Source organism: Homarus americanus, unplaced genomic scaffold (assembly GCF_018991925.1).
Source record: "Homarus americanus isolate GMGI-L3 unplaced genomic scaffold, GMGI_Hamer_2.0 scaffold23598, whole genome shotgun sequence".
Taxonomy (NCBI): domain Eukaryota; kingdom Metazoa; phylum Arthropoda; class Malacostraca; order Decapoda; family Nephropidae; genus Homarus; species Homarus americanus.
The window spans coordinates 4,575,644-4,592,038 of NW_024731054.1; the positions used below are offsets into that span (position 1 = coordinate 4,575,644).

The following is a 16,395-nucleotide window of genomic DNA, read 5'->3' on the forward strand; positions in this document are numbered from 1 at the left end:
TTTAGAGCATATTTGTATGAGTATATCTGAAAACAGAATGATAAAATATTGAGTAGAAGCTGAGACATGGCCAATTTAGTAAAACCTTATTGAGTCATCATGATGGCATATCTGTAAGTGGTGCCACCTGCCACCAGGGGGCAGTAGCAGAGTGCTTCCCTTCAACAAAATACAGGTACTTTTATTGTCAATGTGTGTCCCCGAAATGATACTTGTAAAGAAAAGTGCACAAACATTTCATTATCCGACTAGACTGTTAGTGCAGCCAGTTCATTCATTGTTACCTCACTATGAGCTTTATCAAATACTCCTTGTACATCCACAGAAGCTCTACACCTGTCTGCATTTTATGACACAGTCTGAATTACCTTTTCCTTACACAAAAACAAATACATTACAAGATGAATTATCCCCCACAATATATAGAGAAGCCTGTTTAATAATATTCTCTCACTCTTCTTAATGACACTGACCTGTATCACCTAGTTGCCTCAGAGACAGGAATGGCTATAGCTCTCTTCCATGCTGGTGGTAATGTACCCTCTGTATAGGTCATATTAAATAAGTCTAACAATGGACTATTTTCCAGACAAACTAAACAGTTCAATATGCCATAAATCACACCATCATCGCCTGGTGCTGTACAACTTACCTTGAATAATATCTGCACATGTTACTTCACAAATATTTAGAGGTGATAAAGCATGTACAGGTATTGTCAGTTAAAACACACACTATTAGTCAACAATTAAACGTTAAAAAATATATAGTTATGCCATGTATAGACATAAACATATGTATAAATTCATAACAAAAAAACCTAGTTCCTGTCTTTGTAGAAAATTAATAATCAAGTCAACGTGATGTTGTTTTCACTGTTTATTTCTGTAATATTACTAGACAGCAGGAATGCTTCCCTCTCTCATGTGTAAATACTGAACAATTCTCTGTTAATAACTTCTGCACACAATTAAAAGTCTTGGTTGACAGTACCACATGCAACTGAGTGAAGACATGATTTTCTTAATAATAATAACAATAATACTAATGAACTTTATTAGGAATCACATCTATTATAAGTTGTACAGTAAAGGAACATCAAGGCTGGAGGCAGTCATTTGTTTTATTTATTTGTCAATAGATGGCATGAGAAGGTGCTTTTTCCACTTTCACTTAATTTATTCTAAATAATGACACAACACACTACATTACTTAATGTAGTGGTTCTCAAACTTTTTCGAGTGTGGCACAATTTTGAATATCTCGGAACTTTGCGACCCATTGATTAAAAAAAGGTTAAATCAAATTTATTGTCATATTTGCATGTTTAAAAAAACCTAACTAAACTAATGGGAGCCATGATTCTGTCGGGAATTAGATTTAACTTGTTCCTCTGCTAAAGCTGAAAACCACTTGCTCACATGAAATTTACGATTTCACTTAAGATCGCTTGGTGATTCTGGCTCCTGGTGTTTTGGTATCAGTAGTCCAGCACCATCCCTTTTTTACAAACATTCTCAGCCTGCCTGCCCCTTATATCACATTACTACTTTGAAGTAAACATACCTGCATTTGTAAGTGTGGCACAGCTCACAACAGGTAACAGGGCAAGACAATCAGAGTGAGAAAAAACGTGTGTGGCTTCACTGGTTGGTGCCTACAGTAACTAAACACCTCCTGTCCTGACTCCTGAGCTCAGCTGAGGGAGTGACAGCACATCACAGCACTGTCTCAGCCTCAGAACGAAAACATATACAGTACATGAGTTACCATTTTCACAAGCAAAGAATAAGAAACTTTCATTACACATTTTTCTACAATATTACTGCTAGAAATACAATAAAAGAAACGTAAAGAAGATTGGTTAATGTGCACAAAAACAAAACAGCACGACAATTACCTCTACCCACCTGTCTTACCATCGGGGAAGAAAACAAGACGAACTATGAAGGCAATTTAACCTTTTAGCGGGCAAGGTATCCCTTAGGGCTGGGTCAGCGCCACTTTTGGATCATGACCCATAGTTTGAGAACCACTGCGTCACTACAGGGTCTACATACAATATTTTTCTTATCTTCAGAAAATTTAATACAGTATTATCTCTTTTATTTTGTGTTATTTGAATGTTTTAAAAATAAATAAGGTTAAAGTATATATTACTGTTAATGCTGTAGTTACTTTCTGCGAGACCAACCCTGAGTACGGTGGAGTCAGGGACACAGACCGTTCTGTATATGATGCAGAGCAAAATCTCACCTAAACTAATATAACCTAGTGAGGTATTTGTACTTAATATAGACATTAATTTGTGAGAGTTTGTCTACTTTATTAAAACATTTGTGAGATTTGTCCACTGGGTAACTGATTGGCGGGATTTTGTCAACAACAACAGCCGCTCAGCACCACACCACAGCCACAGTGACCCAGGCTCTACCACCACCTATGACATGCAGAAGAAGGTGTCAAAGCAAAATATAAATTAACTTTGAAAACATATAAAATTTTATGAGTGATATTAAGAGTAAAAGTTGTAGATAAAAAGAGACATATTCTAAGTGGGCCAACCATCACCATCCGACTCTAAGTGATCTATGTACAGTTCTTTAATTTATTTTTTAGTGTTAGTTGATGATACAGAAGACCCATAAAGAAGCTGAAGGGCAGACTGAGACACCAATAATCGCCATAAATAAGATATTACATGTTGGCCTAGCTACTGTTGTCATGTGTGAGTTGTCAGGTGCCAGGATTCAAATGTCAAACATTCTTACAAACTAAGAATAATTATGATCAGTAACATCAAATAAGCGTCTCGGGTGAGATACTGAGTTGTGGATCAGCTACAACACAGGTAACCTTAGACAAGAAGTCTCTCAAACGATCATACACACTTCATAGATAAATTATAAAAGCCAGAGGCGATGATATACACCGAAGGTCATCAAAACTGTCTGAAATCTTTGTTAAACTTGAGTAATATTTGAAGAATAATTATTAAGCGAAAAATCTCGGTCCTGTGGCTTCGAGAAGGCGCGGGAAGACTCCGTCAGGTTGTAGTTGGGGAAAGTTGGGAAGAGGTCCGGGTGAAGGAGGCGGTGACGGAGAGGTTGCTGCTTACACAGAGTTTCCCACTCTTCCCTGTGGCTCTCCACTGCAGGGCCCCATGACTCTGCTGGCTGCAACCCGCACTCCATACGCTGTCGACATGGATGAAGATAGTGATCTGAGACGGGAAATAGGAAAAGAGAGAAGAAAGGACAGGGATAAGGAAAGAAGGAGAAAGCGATGGATAGGAGTGAGAAACTAAACTTTAGTACAGGTATAGGCAAAGAATTCTAGCCGTTATCATGAATACAGTACTTGAAAACAAAGATCTTTGATAGAACCAGGTGAAAGTTCTTCTTACCTGTGAAAGACTTCCTGAAGAGGCACAGGTGAGGTAATAGAAGAAGTAGATTGGGATAGCCAGCATGGAGACAAGAGCAGTGAGCCACCCAATGCCCTGAGCCCAGCCTGGGAACGCCTCCCCACGATAACTGGCTGGCGCGTTGCTCACCATCGTGTTGATGAAGATCAGCTGATAAACACATGTGTTACTGTTACCTATCTCTCTTATCAGTCTTGTTTATTTCTTCTCCTTCCCCCTTCTCTTTCCCTCCTCTAACCACCCTCCACTTCTCTTTCCCTGCCTTCCCTATCTTCCTCTTCCTTCTTTCCTCTACCAGAAATGGAGCTCACTCTTCTTCCCTGCCTCTCTCTTTATATCCTGCTCCTCCCTGCCTTTCATTCCCAACCTGCCCCTACTCACCCTCCCCTGGCAGTGGTTGAGGGTCAGGACTCACCAGTAAGACGGTAGGGGCTGCGGCCAGCCAGACGACGTACCAGTAGTAGCTGACCTTCTCAGTGGTCATGATCTGCAGGTCCCTCACTGTCCTGCCAGCTCCTGCAACACATTAACACACACACCCATTATCTTCCTATTAACCTTTTCTCAATTTGTCTTTCTACTTTCTTTTCTCTTCCGCTATTTATTTTTCAGTCACTCACTCACTTTTCACTCGTTCTCTCTCACAGAATTCTATATATTTTACGACATTTTGCCTCTGATGGATGGTACCAATCTCCACCTCCCAGGATGTATTAAATGTATTAAATGACAACTCACACACGTCACATACAAAATTATGACCTAACCTAACCTAACAACTTACCGTATATTAAGCCAAAGATGAGGATCTCACAGAGGCAGTTGAGTATGAGGGTGTAGGAGGCGCTGTACCAGTCCACCAGCGTTAGCCAGTATATCCCGCCCTGTTGGAGGAAGGTTATGTTGACAGTGTGTTACTTTATGGTGGAGGAACGTAGATTGAAAATGGCTGAGAGTAAATACAGAATGGCTGGGAGTAGAGACAAAATGGCTTTGGATTGTCTTGCGTCTACACAAACGAGGGAAATTAATGTACAACTAGTCGTGCATCTCTAATTAAAGGAGGAAAGAGTAAAGTAAGATACTTTGAGAATCCTTTGAGAATCCTGTAAGTAGAACTGAGTGTAGGTCAGGATAGGTTAGGTTAGGTGAGGATTGTCGTACCCTGGTGCAGAAGAGGAGGGAGGCGAGCATATCGAAGAAACACACAAGGAAGGTGACGAGGCCTCGGCGGTGGCGGTACTGAGGAAACTCGTCCACAAATGACACAGTTGTTGTCTCGATGTGCGCGATCTGGTGGGCACAGACAGCATGAGTTGGTGACATAGAAATTTAGTGAAACTCTGGTATGTCTATGTTATGTGTGAAGTGTATTTGATATTAGCTGCCCTAATTCTACCTGTATATAATGAATCAGTGAAAAATAGGTTATTACTGTACAGGTGTAGCATGTGTGCAGGACTTAAATAGAATTTGTCCATATTATCCAGATTACTAAGTCTTTGATAATGGGTTACGGGTGTACAGGTACCTTAGTTGAGGTGTTGCTGTGGATAGTGCAACAGTGAATTTATATGGTGCTACAGTGATAAGATACAGTGATTAATGTTATAGTAACGTGACGTCGACTTGGCGATGACAGTACAGTGGTAACAGTCTTGCGAGAGTAGTAAGAGCTATTATGGTAGGTACTGTACAGGTACTGTGAAGTTAAAGATACAAGTTCAGTTGTAGGTAAATGTAGAGTCACTGCAGATACACACACAGTACAGTGAAGACAATACCCACACTCTGCCAACACAGTAACAAGTTCGCTTCTCACCATGGAGTCGATGCCGAGGAAGAAGATCATGAGGAAGAAGAGGACGGCCCAGAGAGGAGCGAAGGGCATGAGGGAGAGCGCCTCTGGGTAGGTGATAAACACAAGGGCGGGACCTGTGAGGTGTCACACAGGTGAGACTCACTGCCTCCTCCTATTACTTGCATTACCTGTTGTGTTTTACCTTATTGCTATTATTAATGTGTTGGGATACCTGGCGCTGTCTGAGCTTATTTTAACGAGGTAAAGTTAGCGCCCTAGAATTAGAGGGGCAGCTCATAGCCTACACCTGTCCTTGACCAAAATTTAGTGCACACACACATACACAAATAACCTTTGTTAAAGAGTGTGGACGTGCACAGATGTTCGTGAATGTTCTCAGAGATATTTATATGAACACACCAAATTTCAGCCCTCTATCTTAAAAACCGTGGCCATACATAGCAAAAAATCTGAACCAGTGTTATCTCGGGGGCCGACCACTGGGGTCAACCTCCCAATATCCTATCATCTTGACACTTCTGGGATGCATACTCCTCTCCATGCATAATTTCATCTCATTACCTCAAAAAATATAGCCGTGCATAGTGAACAGACAGACACTTTGGTTTTCACATAAAGATTACTATTATTATCTAATTAATCCCGCTTCCTCCTTCTCTCATTTCTCTTTCTGCTTTATCTCTCCCCCTCTCTCATTACTTTTTCTTTCTCTCTAGGTCTCTCCTCCTCTGTTTCTTCTCTACATCTGTCTCCCTCCTTTCCCCCTACTTCTTCTCTGTATCTTCCTCCTTACTTGACCCAACTTCTCTCTATCTCCCTATTTCTTCTCTGCCTCTCTCTATCTCCCTATTTCTTCTCTCTCCTTATCTCCCTACTTCTCCTCTCTCTCTCTCTCTACCTCTCACTCACCAGCAGAAGTAACTTTCTCTACGGTGGTCCCAGTTCGGTGCGCCATGAAGCCCAGGACGGAGAAGACCACAAACCCGGCCAGGATGGAGGTGGCACAGTTTAGGATAGGCACCAATACGGCATCTCTCTGGCACTTGTTATGGAACTTGTTGTAGGAACCCAGTGTGGTTAGGATCCCCCAGCCAGGCCCTAGTGAGTAGAAGATCTGGCCCGCCGCTGCTGCCCATACCTGTCAGGAGAGGTGAGGGGTGGTGAGGGTGGTGGATGGGGGGTTAGGGGTGGGTGGAAGGGGTGGGGGGTCTTGGACAGGGGTGGGACTCACCTTCAGTTCCTTCAGCTTCTCAAAGTTAGGCCAGATGTAGAAGTAGATGCCGTCCCAAGCACCCGGTAGTGTCAAGCCCCGGATGAGAAGTGTAAACAACATGATGAAGGGAAAGATCGCCGTGAACCATACCACCTGTAAAGGAGAGAGAGAGAGGGAAGAAAAAAGTAAATAAAGAGAGAGGGCACAAGGTATCATGAAAAAAGCAAATGGCAAAAGAACTCTGAGATAACATGCCAGTATTACCACACCCACGAAGTAAATCACCCTCCACACACACACACAGAGTATCACACAACAGACATGGCGAGAGTTTGAGGTATTCCCTACCTTCCCGAAGACATTGATGCCCTTGAAGACAGTAAGGAACACAAAGGTCCAGATGAAGAAGGAAGCTCCCACAACTGGCCACAAGAAGCCGTCCAGCTCGGTAATGTCATCTGAGATCTCCAAGATGAAGTTACTGAAATAGGGAGAAAAGTTACTTCAAGACGCCAGAGTTAGGGGTTGTTGATCACATCTAAGAAAACGGTGACTAAAGAGAAGAACTTTAGTGTGTGTGGAAGTTGAGGTTGATAAGATATATATATTTTTTTCACAAAGACGTCAATGAATAACAAATGGAAACACATGAAGCTTAGGGAAAGATTCATAGCCAAAGAAATATATGCAAATTTTTAAGCATTTTACAGGAAGAAATTAATAATATGTATAATTTTTTTTTCTTTGTTCTAAAATTGGCTGGAAACAACTCTTAGAGTGACGAGGAGATATTGTCTGTCACAGTAACATATCTGATGTAACGTATAATAACTAAATTTATTCCTATGGTCGTAAATGCTAAGTCTTACAATATGATGATACGATTCTCCTCCAATACAAAACGTGATGGGAGTAATAACAACAGTCTTTGGTGCGTGTTAGAGCGATATTCTCCTACAGTCTGCATCACTATCACCCGTATGACATGACAACAGATGGCGCCTCATTCCAGCTGCTTGACACACATATACACACACATACACACACTACAACACTACCGGTAGACAGATGGCACTGCAGGGAGGTTCTTTGTTATGGTGTTCAGCAGCAGGAGTCTGGTGCTTAGAACAGGAGAAGGGAAGTGGATGGAGGGAAGGAAAGGATAAAATGGGAAGGAAATAAATGGAGGGCAGATAAAAGTGAAGGAGAAAGGGAAGGGAAGAGAAGGGAAGGGAAAAAGTAAAAAAAAAAAAGTAGTCAAGGAAGAAGAGAACATACACACCTACATGCAGATAAGAGAGACTGACTGACTGGCTATGACACTTGAAGAACGTGACTTGAAATATTGAATGGCGAGACTGTAGTTAGGGAGAGAATGGTTACATATCAAACAATACATCCTTGACTTTTACACTGCTGCACTTTACCATTTGTGTTTGATAGGTTTTCATTGTCAATACTGAATACATTTTAAGGTTATTGTGTTGTCAGTTATGTGTAGTCCGTCCCATTAATGCCTCATAAATGAAAAACAAACAATACAGTACTTAAGTTGATAACTGTGCGAGGTATCTTTCGCAGAAGAGGAAATTAACAGTGCTTGTAGAATTATTGTACTTGGATTATCGAAGGGTTGGTATCCTTCTGTGTTTTGTGTTGGTAACTGTGCATTGTTTATATTTACGCCAGAGAACATTAATATATTCTGGAGATGCGAAAACAATCAACCAAAGGAGAGAACAGGAAAGAAACTATTCATGCCAGAGACCAGAATTTTTACAAAGAGAAACTAGAAAAACTAAAATCAAAATGGATACACAAGTCTGGGAGGATCATCACCTCCCTTTGGAGTGGTCAAGGCAACTTTGTCTTACTGAAAAAATTCATCAGCAGGAGAGAGTTGTTGAGAATCTCCAGCGAGCGTTGAGTTCCGGTTCTCTGCCTGTTGGGGAGAAGTGTCAGGTTATTATGTGACCTCTGCCACATAGGTCAAGTCACCTCACTGATTGTTTTTGTTTTTTTACCTCTGTGTTTGTGTAGTGTATGTGGAGGATTAGCATGGTTGTGTGAGTGTTTGTTTGAATAAGTGAGTATGATTACTGTGTTTGTGTGATTGGTTTGTGTTTTTACATTAGCCGAGTGGTAGTGTGTTAGTGTGAATACGTTTGTGTGACTGTGTGTTTGCTTGTCGACTTTTCGCCTCTGTATTTGGATAGTGTTTCTGGCCGATTAACTAAGTAGTTGTACAAGTGAATGTTTCTGTTGTCTTGTCTTTTAACTGTATGTTTATGTTACTAAGTTTATGTGACTGTTTGTGTGAGGAAATGACCAAGATTGTCTGATTGTGGGTGTCTGTGTCAACGTCTGTGTGTGTGTTTCTCTCTGAGTGTCACCAGGCAAGTTACCTCAACCATTCATCATGAAACTTATATACAGTGGAGTCCTCAGGTAGCTGCTCTGTGTGTGTGTGTGTGTGTGTGTGTGTGTGTGTGTGTGTGTGTGTGTGTGTGTGGTCATTCTTACAGCACTCCAAAGTTCCATTTTTGGCTCAGAACCTGACCTAAGGCGGTGAAGTACACACGCTCCATAAAGTATCTTCACCATTTTGTATTCGATAAAACGAAACAACGGACGAAGTATTTTGACAACCCTACTGAGACAACAGGAGTCACAGTGTTCATTCTGAAATTCATCGGATCCTCTATAAAGATACTTTTTGGAGTGTGTGTACGTGACTAGGGGTGACAATACCTTAAGTGTGAGAGCAACTAAAAGTTCCCTTGATACAATACTTCCCACAGTCACACAAACGTATTCACACTAACACACTACCACTCGAGGTTACTTTTTATAACAGGAAGGTGTATAGTATTTTGTTAAATAATGAGTTACTCCAGGCATTATATATATAGTGTACACAGACGGGGAAGGAGGGTAATATATATAAAGTCAGGAAAGAGCATGATAACATTAAACAGCATGACAGCAATTGAGGGTGGCCAAGGCCCCCGTTGTGCCTCAACATCGTGACACAAACTATTGAACAACGAACATCTTCGAGACTTGGTTGTACTATAACCAAAATACAAAATAAAAACGGACGGAGGAACGGACAGACAGGCATACACAGTCTCCCTAAACAGTAAGGAAAGACAAGATATATCCTGAAGTTAGGAAAAGTAATGCCATTTAGAAAACAAATGAAAGTTAGCATAGATGTAGAGACTGGCAGCGTGTTGAGGGGACTGGGCAGTGGGAGAGGAGAGAACTACCCACTGGAGGGAGAGTGTGTCTCAATCCCCGGTGCATCTCTTGTGACAGTGTTGGAGGACCAAGTGATCTCAAGTGTAACATTACCAGACTTGTATTTACATTTCCATAAAAAATACCAATAAAGTATAGGGATAGGAGTAAACTTGACAGAGGATAGATGTGAGTACATCCATAAATCACATTAATTGAAACTTAATAATGTATTACTGTGACTCTTGGGAACAATTATGACCTTAATATCTCGTATCTGAAGGTAAACCAAAACATAATGGTAATTAAATAAACAATATAGCCAGTTACATACTACTGAACATCTCGGGAGTGAACAAGATATAAGCAGTTAGTGTGTTGGCTGTTCATACATTTGTAGTAAAAGTAACTTGAACGAGGGTGATACAGTTCTGTTTCAAAAAGAAGTGTAAAAAATATGGTGATTCACTTGACACTGCATCCCATCAGTCTGACAGTGTGAATACAGTATACAAAGGCAGTCTGGCCAACACTGTACTCAACCAACGTCACTTCCCCAACGACGAACGAGAGTATTTATCAGACCACAAGTAACATAAGCATGTAGTATTATTTCTAAAGTCTATGGAACTATTCAAATATACCTAACATATATCAATAGACCTATACACATAAAGGTAAAATAATCATTAAATTAACAATGTAAATAAACTCTTGAGCTGCTAAACTACAAGAACGATGAGGTACTATTAGCACAAGTAGCTTCCCATGATGGAATAAAGATATACTGTGCTATGCGAGACTGTTCATAATGTAGAAATAAACCGAGATACAAGAATTATTTAATGGCTGGTGCTGGTCATCTGATGTGAACGGTTATGATGCATTCTAAGACACGCACACATTTAATATTTCCATAACCGTCCTTATTTAACTTTTTTATCTTACTTTTCACTTGTCTCACACACTCCCTCTCTCTTTCCTACCCTTCCTCCCTCCCACTAACACCTCCCTCCCCAGCCCAGGTACTCACGAGGGAGCAGGCTGGGGTGTTCCATGTGTTGCCGCAGGAGGACCAGGGCAGCTTGGTACTGAAGGAGTTGTAGAGGAAGACGAGGGGGTAGGCAATGACCACACTGTACACCGCCACGAACACCAGATTCATGATAAACGTCGCGTAGCCAACACCTGGAGGAGGGAAACAGGTGTATGCAAATGAGCAGTATATTACAGAGGTGTTTATAACACCCAAAGAAGAGAAATAACTGGGTCTTAGTGAAGGTACGAAGTAAAGTTTTTTCTTTTATCTACTGTGTGTGTGTGTGTGTGTATTACTTAACAAATATTATTCTGTCACTTCACAACTTGCATCTCTTCCCAAACTTTGCGTCACTGAGACTCCAAAAAAGCATGACCTCTCAGGAACATCAAGATGAGGTCAATAAATGAATGACCTGTTGGGTTTTAGTCTTCATGTGTTTATATACACTACTGAGGTCAGGTCTTCTGCCAGTCTCTAAGCCAATCAGCTGACAGGAGGAGCACAAACCTGGTCATTATTTGGGTAAGTCAGTAAACCTCTATCATACCCAGATAAAGGTAGCTGAGTCGACCGTAATATTTACCTTGCACTATTAAACTTAACCAAACACCTTGAATACTACTATACTACTTTGCTTACCTGTCCAAAACTTGATCTCTTGCCTCTACCTTGAATATGTTTAAACGTTTCATCCTACTTTACATATGTGCCCATAAACGGCTGTCCTTACCATAAATACCTAACCTAGGTTTACCTTTAAAGATGGGGCAGACTTCGTAAAGGGTGAAGCAGCTGCAGGAGGAGAACTGACCGAGGGCGGACTCCAGCAGGTAGAGGGGCAGACCCACCACCACCAACACCAGCAGGTAAGGCACCAGGAATGCACCTGTAACAACACAAGACTCAGTAAATATCGGCACAGACTTACTGAATAACACATCACATTTTCCAATAATTGGAGACACATTTATGCATGTGTATGTGATTTGTGTGTGTGTGTGTGTGTGTAACTTACCCTGTAACTTCACTGTAATTTCCTCTGAAGACTCACATTTAATTAGGGAATTACCAGATATTGTTAAAAAACTGTCTGTCTTAGTTCACTTCTCTGAGATGGGTGGACGGATACAGATATATATTTATACTTGTATCTACAGAGAGGCTGGCCACTTGATCTGGGACTGAGGACTGTGAGCTTGAGAGCAGTGTTAGAGATGCTATTTAGATCTGCTAGAACTGAAGGGGTCTCTCAGGCTACTGCTCAGTGGTAGATCAGTAATGTGTGGTGTCCAGCTAAAGACTGACTAGCTATACCAGGGCGGACCTACCCCGGCTAACTGACAATGACGTCACGAAGGATGCATGGGTTCAAGCTTCTAGAAGCTTCTACCAGTAGGAAGGGTTGGCATGAACACCTGAATCAGTGTTAGCAGCGTTACTGAAATAGCTGTCTGGAAATTATCTCGTTAGAGCCGTGAATCATCCTTAATTGACGTTGCAAATATCTAACTAATCTGACTAGTACTTTACATCAAATACTTGGAAGTCTACCAGTGATAATCAATGTACCTAGTTATCAAGTAAGAGTCATTAATTGAATAAGTAATGAGCTTCAAAGGTGATATCGTCATATTGAGACATCTCTGGTGGACACACTGTCGCCAGACCGTGTACGTGACTAAAGCAGCTGCGTCTGAGCAGGCTAAATAAATGCTTACTAAATGCTTGCTATGACAACTTCTCTGACCCATGCGGGTCAATGCAAAATGCGTATTGAAAACTTATTCATCCATCGTGTATAATACTCTGGTTGCTATACTGGTTACAGACTAAACAAGGCTAAACTGCTTACATGTGTGTGTGTGTGTGTGTGTATGTGTATATCCCTGCATTTATGTTTGGAAATCCCTGCACACGTGTGTGTGTGTATATCTCCACCCTACTCACCTCCGCCATTCATGTAACACAGGTAAGGGAACCTCCACACGTTGGCGAGGCCGATGGAGAACCCTGCGACAGAGAGGAAATAATCCCACTTGGTCTGCCAGTTTCCCCTCTCAGTGCTGGAGTCCTGGGAGAGACTCATCTTACTCCCCACTTCTGACTCCTCGATCTTGTAGATGCTACCACCCACACCCTTGGCATTGTCCTGGAAAGACATGTATGAGATAAGTGGGCTTTTGTAACCTTACAGCGTGTGTTCCGTCTGGCCATTGATTGGCCAGTTAGCCGCTTGGGTTACGATTCTGCTAGGCACTGCTGGCAGGTGCTAGCATGTACTGGCTCCTGAATGTATCTGTATCTGTGCCAGTGTTGATCAAGGTTGGTCTTGAATGAGCTCACACTCGGTGCAGAATGTTCCAAGAGTTCACAGCTCTCACTCCAAAAAAGTTTGCCCTGACAATTTTCTAAACTTGTGGAGTCTTCAAACTTTAGTGGGGCGGACATCGGCTCGTTCCAGGTATGAAAACTCGACTGAGTGATGGCCTCTGAGGTGCTTATCTACTTCTATGCATTCACCCATTACCAGTCTATAGTCAAAGCTAGACAAATGCAGGCGTTTTAATCTCTCTGGGTACCTGAGTTGCCGGAGTGCAGGTACCAGTCTGGTGGCCCTCTTCTGAACGTTTTTAATCAATTGACAGTCTCTAACATATCTCACAGACCATACGGAGTGACAGTACTCCAGGTTAGAGTAGGTCAGGTTAGGTCAAGTTAGATTAGAGTAGGTCAAGTCAGGTCAGAATGGGATTCATATGACCTTTAATTGGCACAAACACCACGAGACATTTTCACCCATGAGAAAAATAATCAAAATTTAATCAAGATTCATCAAACAACAGAACCAGGGAGTGTGATGAGAGGAGAAGGAACCACTGGTGAACCTGAGGGAGAGGGAGAGGTATAAGTAGAGAGAGCTTAACTAAATACATTTACCAAATACCAATCAAGGACGAAAATAATGTATGGAAAATTTTGAAGGTTTCTGTACGTTAATTCAGCCTGGTCTTAGTGAAAGTATCTAATTAAGGTAGATTTTCAGTTGGGTTATGTTTATTCGTTAGCTTAAGCCAGCCAATTCATTGTTACATCTTCACTTAAGAGGAATATTTATCGTATGAGACTTTTAGAATCTGGATTTTGGGGTTATGGACTTTAACAAGTAAGGTACGGTATAGTTAATACAGTAGGTTGCTTGGCTTACGTAAATAACTCAACTTTTTTCTAGTTCTAACTTGGTGTGCGTGTCTGTCTATCTCTTGTAATGCAAATAGGATTTCTATCATTATCTCCTCTATTTTTTGCCCTATCTACTTCTAATTCTATTAATTTATCTGTCATTTATACTTTCATCTGACTCACTCCCTATTCAGCTTACTATCTTTATCCATCTATCTCCACTTTTATCAAATCTTTTTATCCATATTCATCCATCTCTTCTTATCTATCCTTCTATCTCTCGTCTTCACATGAACCAAGACCAGAAAACTAACCACTTCAGAATGCTGTGAGGCCGCTGTAGTGTCCTGCTGTGATTGGCTCATTCCTCCCCCTCGTGCACTTCTGTCTTCCTCCTTTGTCCCCTTTGGGCCTCCTGAAACCAAGGTGTAGATGTTACAATGGAATATTTATAAATGAAAGGGAAAAGGGATGACTATTCAATGAGACACAACCACAGGTCAACATTACAGGTAATTTCACATACAGGTTTATACACATAAATGAATAAGCAATAATGAACTCACACACACACCTCAAACGCTTACCTTCCCGTAAATATCAACAAATAAATGATAACTTTTCCTTCTACACACACACACACACACACACACTGACACACCTAACTAAACAGAAGAACATCATACTCTCACACACATGCACACATGTACCAGGGGCAGATCCATGGGGGCCTGGACCCCTGTTTTCATCAGAAAATTCCAATACTTTTTCTTTAATGTAGTATTGTACTCTGGCGGTTTTGTATAGCAAAAAGTTATTACTAACGACTTCAGTATATCTCCTCATATCAAGTGCACATGGCTTCAAAATGCCCATGATATTGGTCAGATCTAAAAAAAAAAAAAAAATTGGGGTGGGGACTACAGTGGTCTCCCCCGGGCTCGCTGTGCTCACCTTGTTCCCCCTCCCACAACTTTTTGGACCCCCACTTCTGATATTCGTGGATCTGCCCTTGTGTATACACACACACTCACACACAAACACATCTGTCTACACACACACACACATACCTGCAGGCTTGATAAAGCATGTGTGAGCATGACTGTTGCAGGTGTGGCAGGAGCCATACTCGTCACACACATGACAGGGGCCGTCTGGGGGCTCGTTGGCTGTCGTGGGAGGGTAGCGGATGTAGGCAACATTCAAGTCCGTGTCCATGATGCTACTGATGCCATGAACGAGAGGAAAAGTACCGGATGACGTATTATTTGTATAGTTTTATTTGACCAATCACGTTCAAGTTTGTGAAGTTGCCTATTGACTGGTATGAAGAATTTTCTATTTTCTTACTACAGTTGATTTTTTCAGTGTCTTTTGGTATTAATGTGCAGCACCTTTCTGCTATTCATAGATTTCCATTATATTGGTGGGAATGTGAAGATAATTTGTTAGTAATGAAGAAATGTGATTGTTACAGGGATTAAGTGGCAACAACAGAGATATTGATCACTTTAACATGACCTTCACATCTTAGAGTTGTAGGAATACGTGACTCAAGGGGAGTGGGGAGTGACTCATCTCTGGCCCCCTCCCCCCAGGTGGAGGAAGGAGGGACTCATCTATGGCCCCCTCCTCCCAGGCCTCACCGTGTTTCACCACTCTGGCACCACTGTATTGATCTTTTATCACTAACATGATATTGATTTACTGTATCTTAGTGTATTATTTTACTTCAGGCACATTTGATGTTTCAAAATAATGGATTTGATCACTAACACCTGTCAAAACCACTCAAGTAGATGTACTGTATAGAGGGATTATTAATGTATGTGTGTGTGTGAGATATGGACAGGCATGTAGTGGGGCGAAAAAAAAAAATGGCAACAATTGCCTTTTATGTGAATAACGGCAGCAGTGTGGCGAAAACGAGAAATGATAACGATTGCCTTACATGTGATTAACAGCAGCAGGGTGGCGAAAACAAAAAATGGTAACAATTGCCTTACATGTGATTAACGGCAACAGGGGGACGAAAACGAAAAATGGCAACAGTTGCCTCACATGTGATTAACGGCAGCAGTGTGGCAAAAACGATAAATGGTAACAATTGCCTTACATGTGATTAACGGCAGCAGAGGGGCGAAAACGAAAAATGGCAACAATTGTCTTACATGTGATTAACGGCAGCAGTGTGCCGAAAATGAAGAGTGACAATTATTGCCTTACATGTGTGTCGTCAAAAAGTGGAGTTTGGGGGTCGTGCCAGTCTCTATTGGAATTAATCCCATATGTTCTGTTGTTCACTTTACACGGATTTCACTTTCTGCGGTACCCTGTGGGTTCAATTGACAGCGTAAATCGGGGTACTACTGTATTTGAATGGACATTAACTTGGCGACTGTATTTCTCTATTTCTCTTAAGTATTAATTGTGTGCATGTACCATCATAAAATTAAGATGTTATTTTT

At 41.3% G+C, this 16,395-nt stretch overlaps 1 protein-coding gene across 3 annotated transcripts; it reads right to left on the reverse strand.

Moving 5' to 3' along the window:
* Positions 1 to 1,039: 1,039 nt before the first annotated feature.
* LOC121867538 (sodium- and chloride-dependent GABA transporter 1-like) lies at positions 1,040 to 15,741 on the reverse strand. Of its 3 annotated transcripts, none has more exons than XM_042367534.1 (15): positions 14,998 to 15,741; positions 14,242 to 14,342; positions 12,695 to 12,896; positions 11,502 to 11,633; positions 10,739 to 10,893; positions 8,337 to 8,404; positions 6,811 to 6,943; positions 6,481 to 6,615; positions 6,159 to 6,387; positions 5,250 to 5,362; positions 4,592 to 4,720; positions 4,212 to 4,311; positions 3,843 to 3,943; positions 3,407 to 3,577; positions 1,040 to 3,223 (listed from the first exon to the last, which is right to left on the reverse strand). In XM_042367534.1, the coding sequence occupies exons 1-15, from the start codon at positions 15,143 to 15,145 to the stop codon at positions 3,047 to 3,049; spliced, it is 2,094 nt and encodes a 697-aa protein (XP_042223468.1). In that variant the 5' UTR covers positions 15,146 to 15,741; the 3' UTR covers positions 1,040 to 3,046. The 3 variants fall into 3 exon arrangements, with proteins under 3 accessions (XP_042223468.1, XP_042223467.1, XP_042223469.1); XM_042367533.1 differs by having other exon boundaries at positions 1,040 to 3,197; positions 14,998 to 15,738; XM_042367535.1 differs by lacking the exons at positions 5,250 to 5,362; positions 6,159 to 6,387 and having other exon boundaries at positions 1,040 to 3,197; positions 14,998 to 15,740.
* Positions 15,742 to 16,395: the final 654 nt, after the last annotated feature.

What these genes read in the sequence shown, in the direction of transcription:
- LOC121867538 (XM_042367533.1), bottom strand. Translation starts at nt 15,145, where the DNA reads ATGGACACGGACTTGAATGTTGCCTACATCCGCTACCCTCCCACGACA. An exon ending in CCTCACAGCATTCTGAAGTG is followed by an intron (nt 12,897 to 14,241) that starts GTTAGTTTTCTG and finishes ATGTCTTTCCAG; the next exon opens with GACAATGCCAAGGGTGTGGG. An exon ending in AGAGAAAGTTACTTCTGCTG is followed by an intron (nt 5,363 to 6,158) that starts GTGAGTGAGAGG and finishes GACACCTCACAG; the next exon opens with GTCCCGCCCTTGTGTTTATC.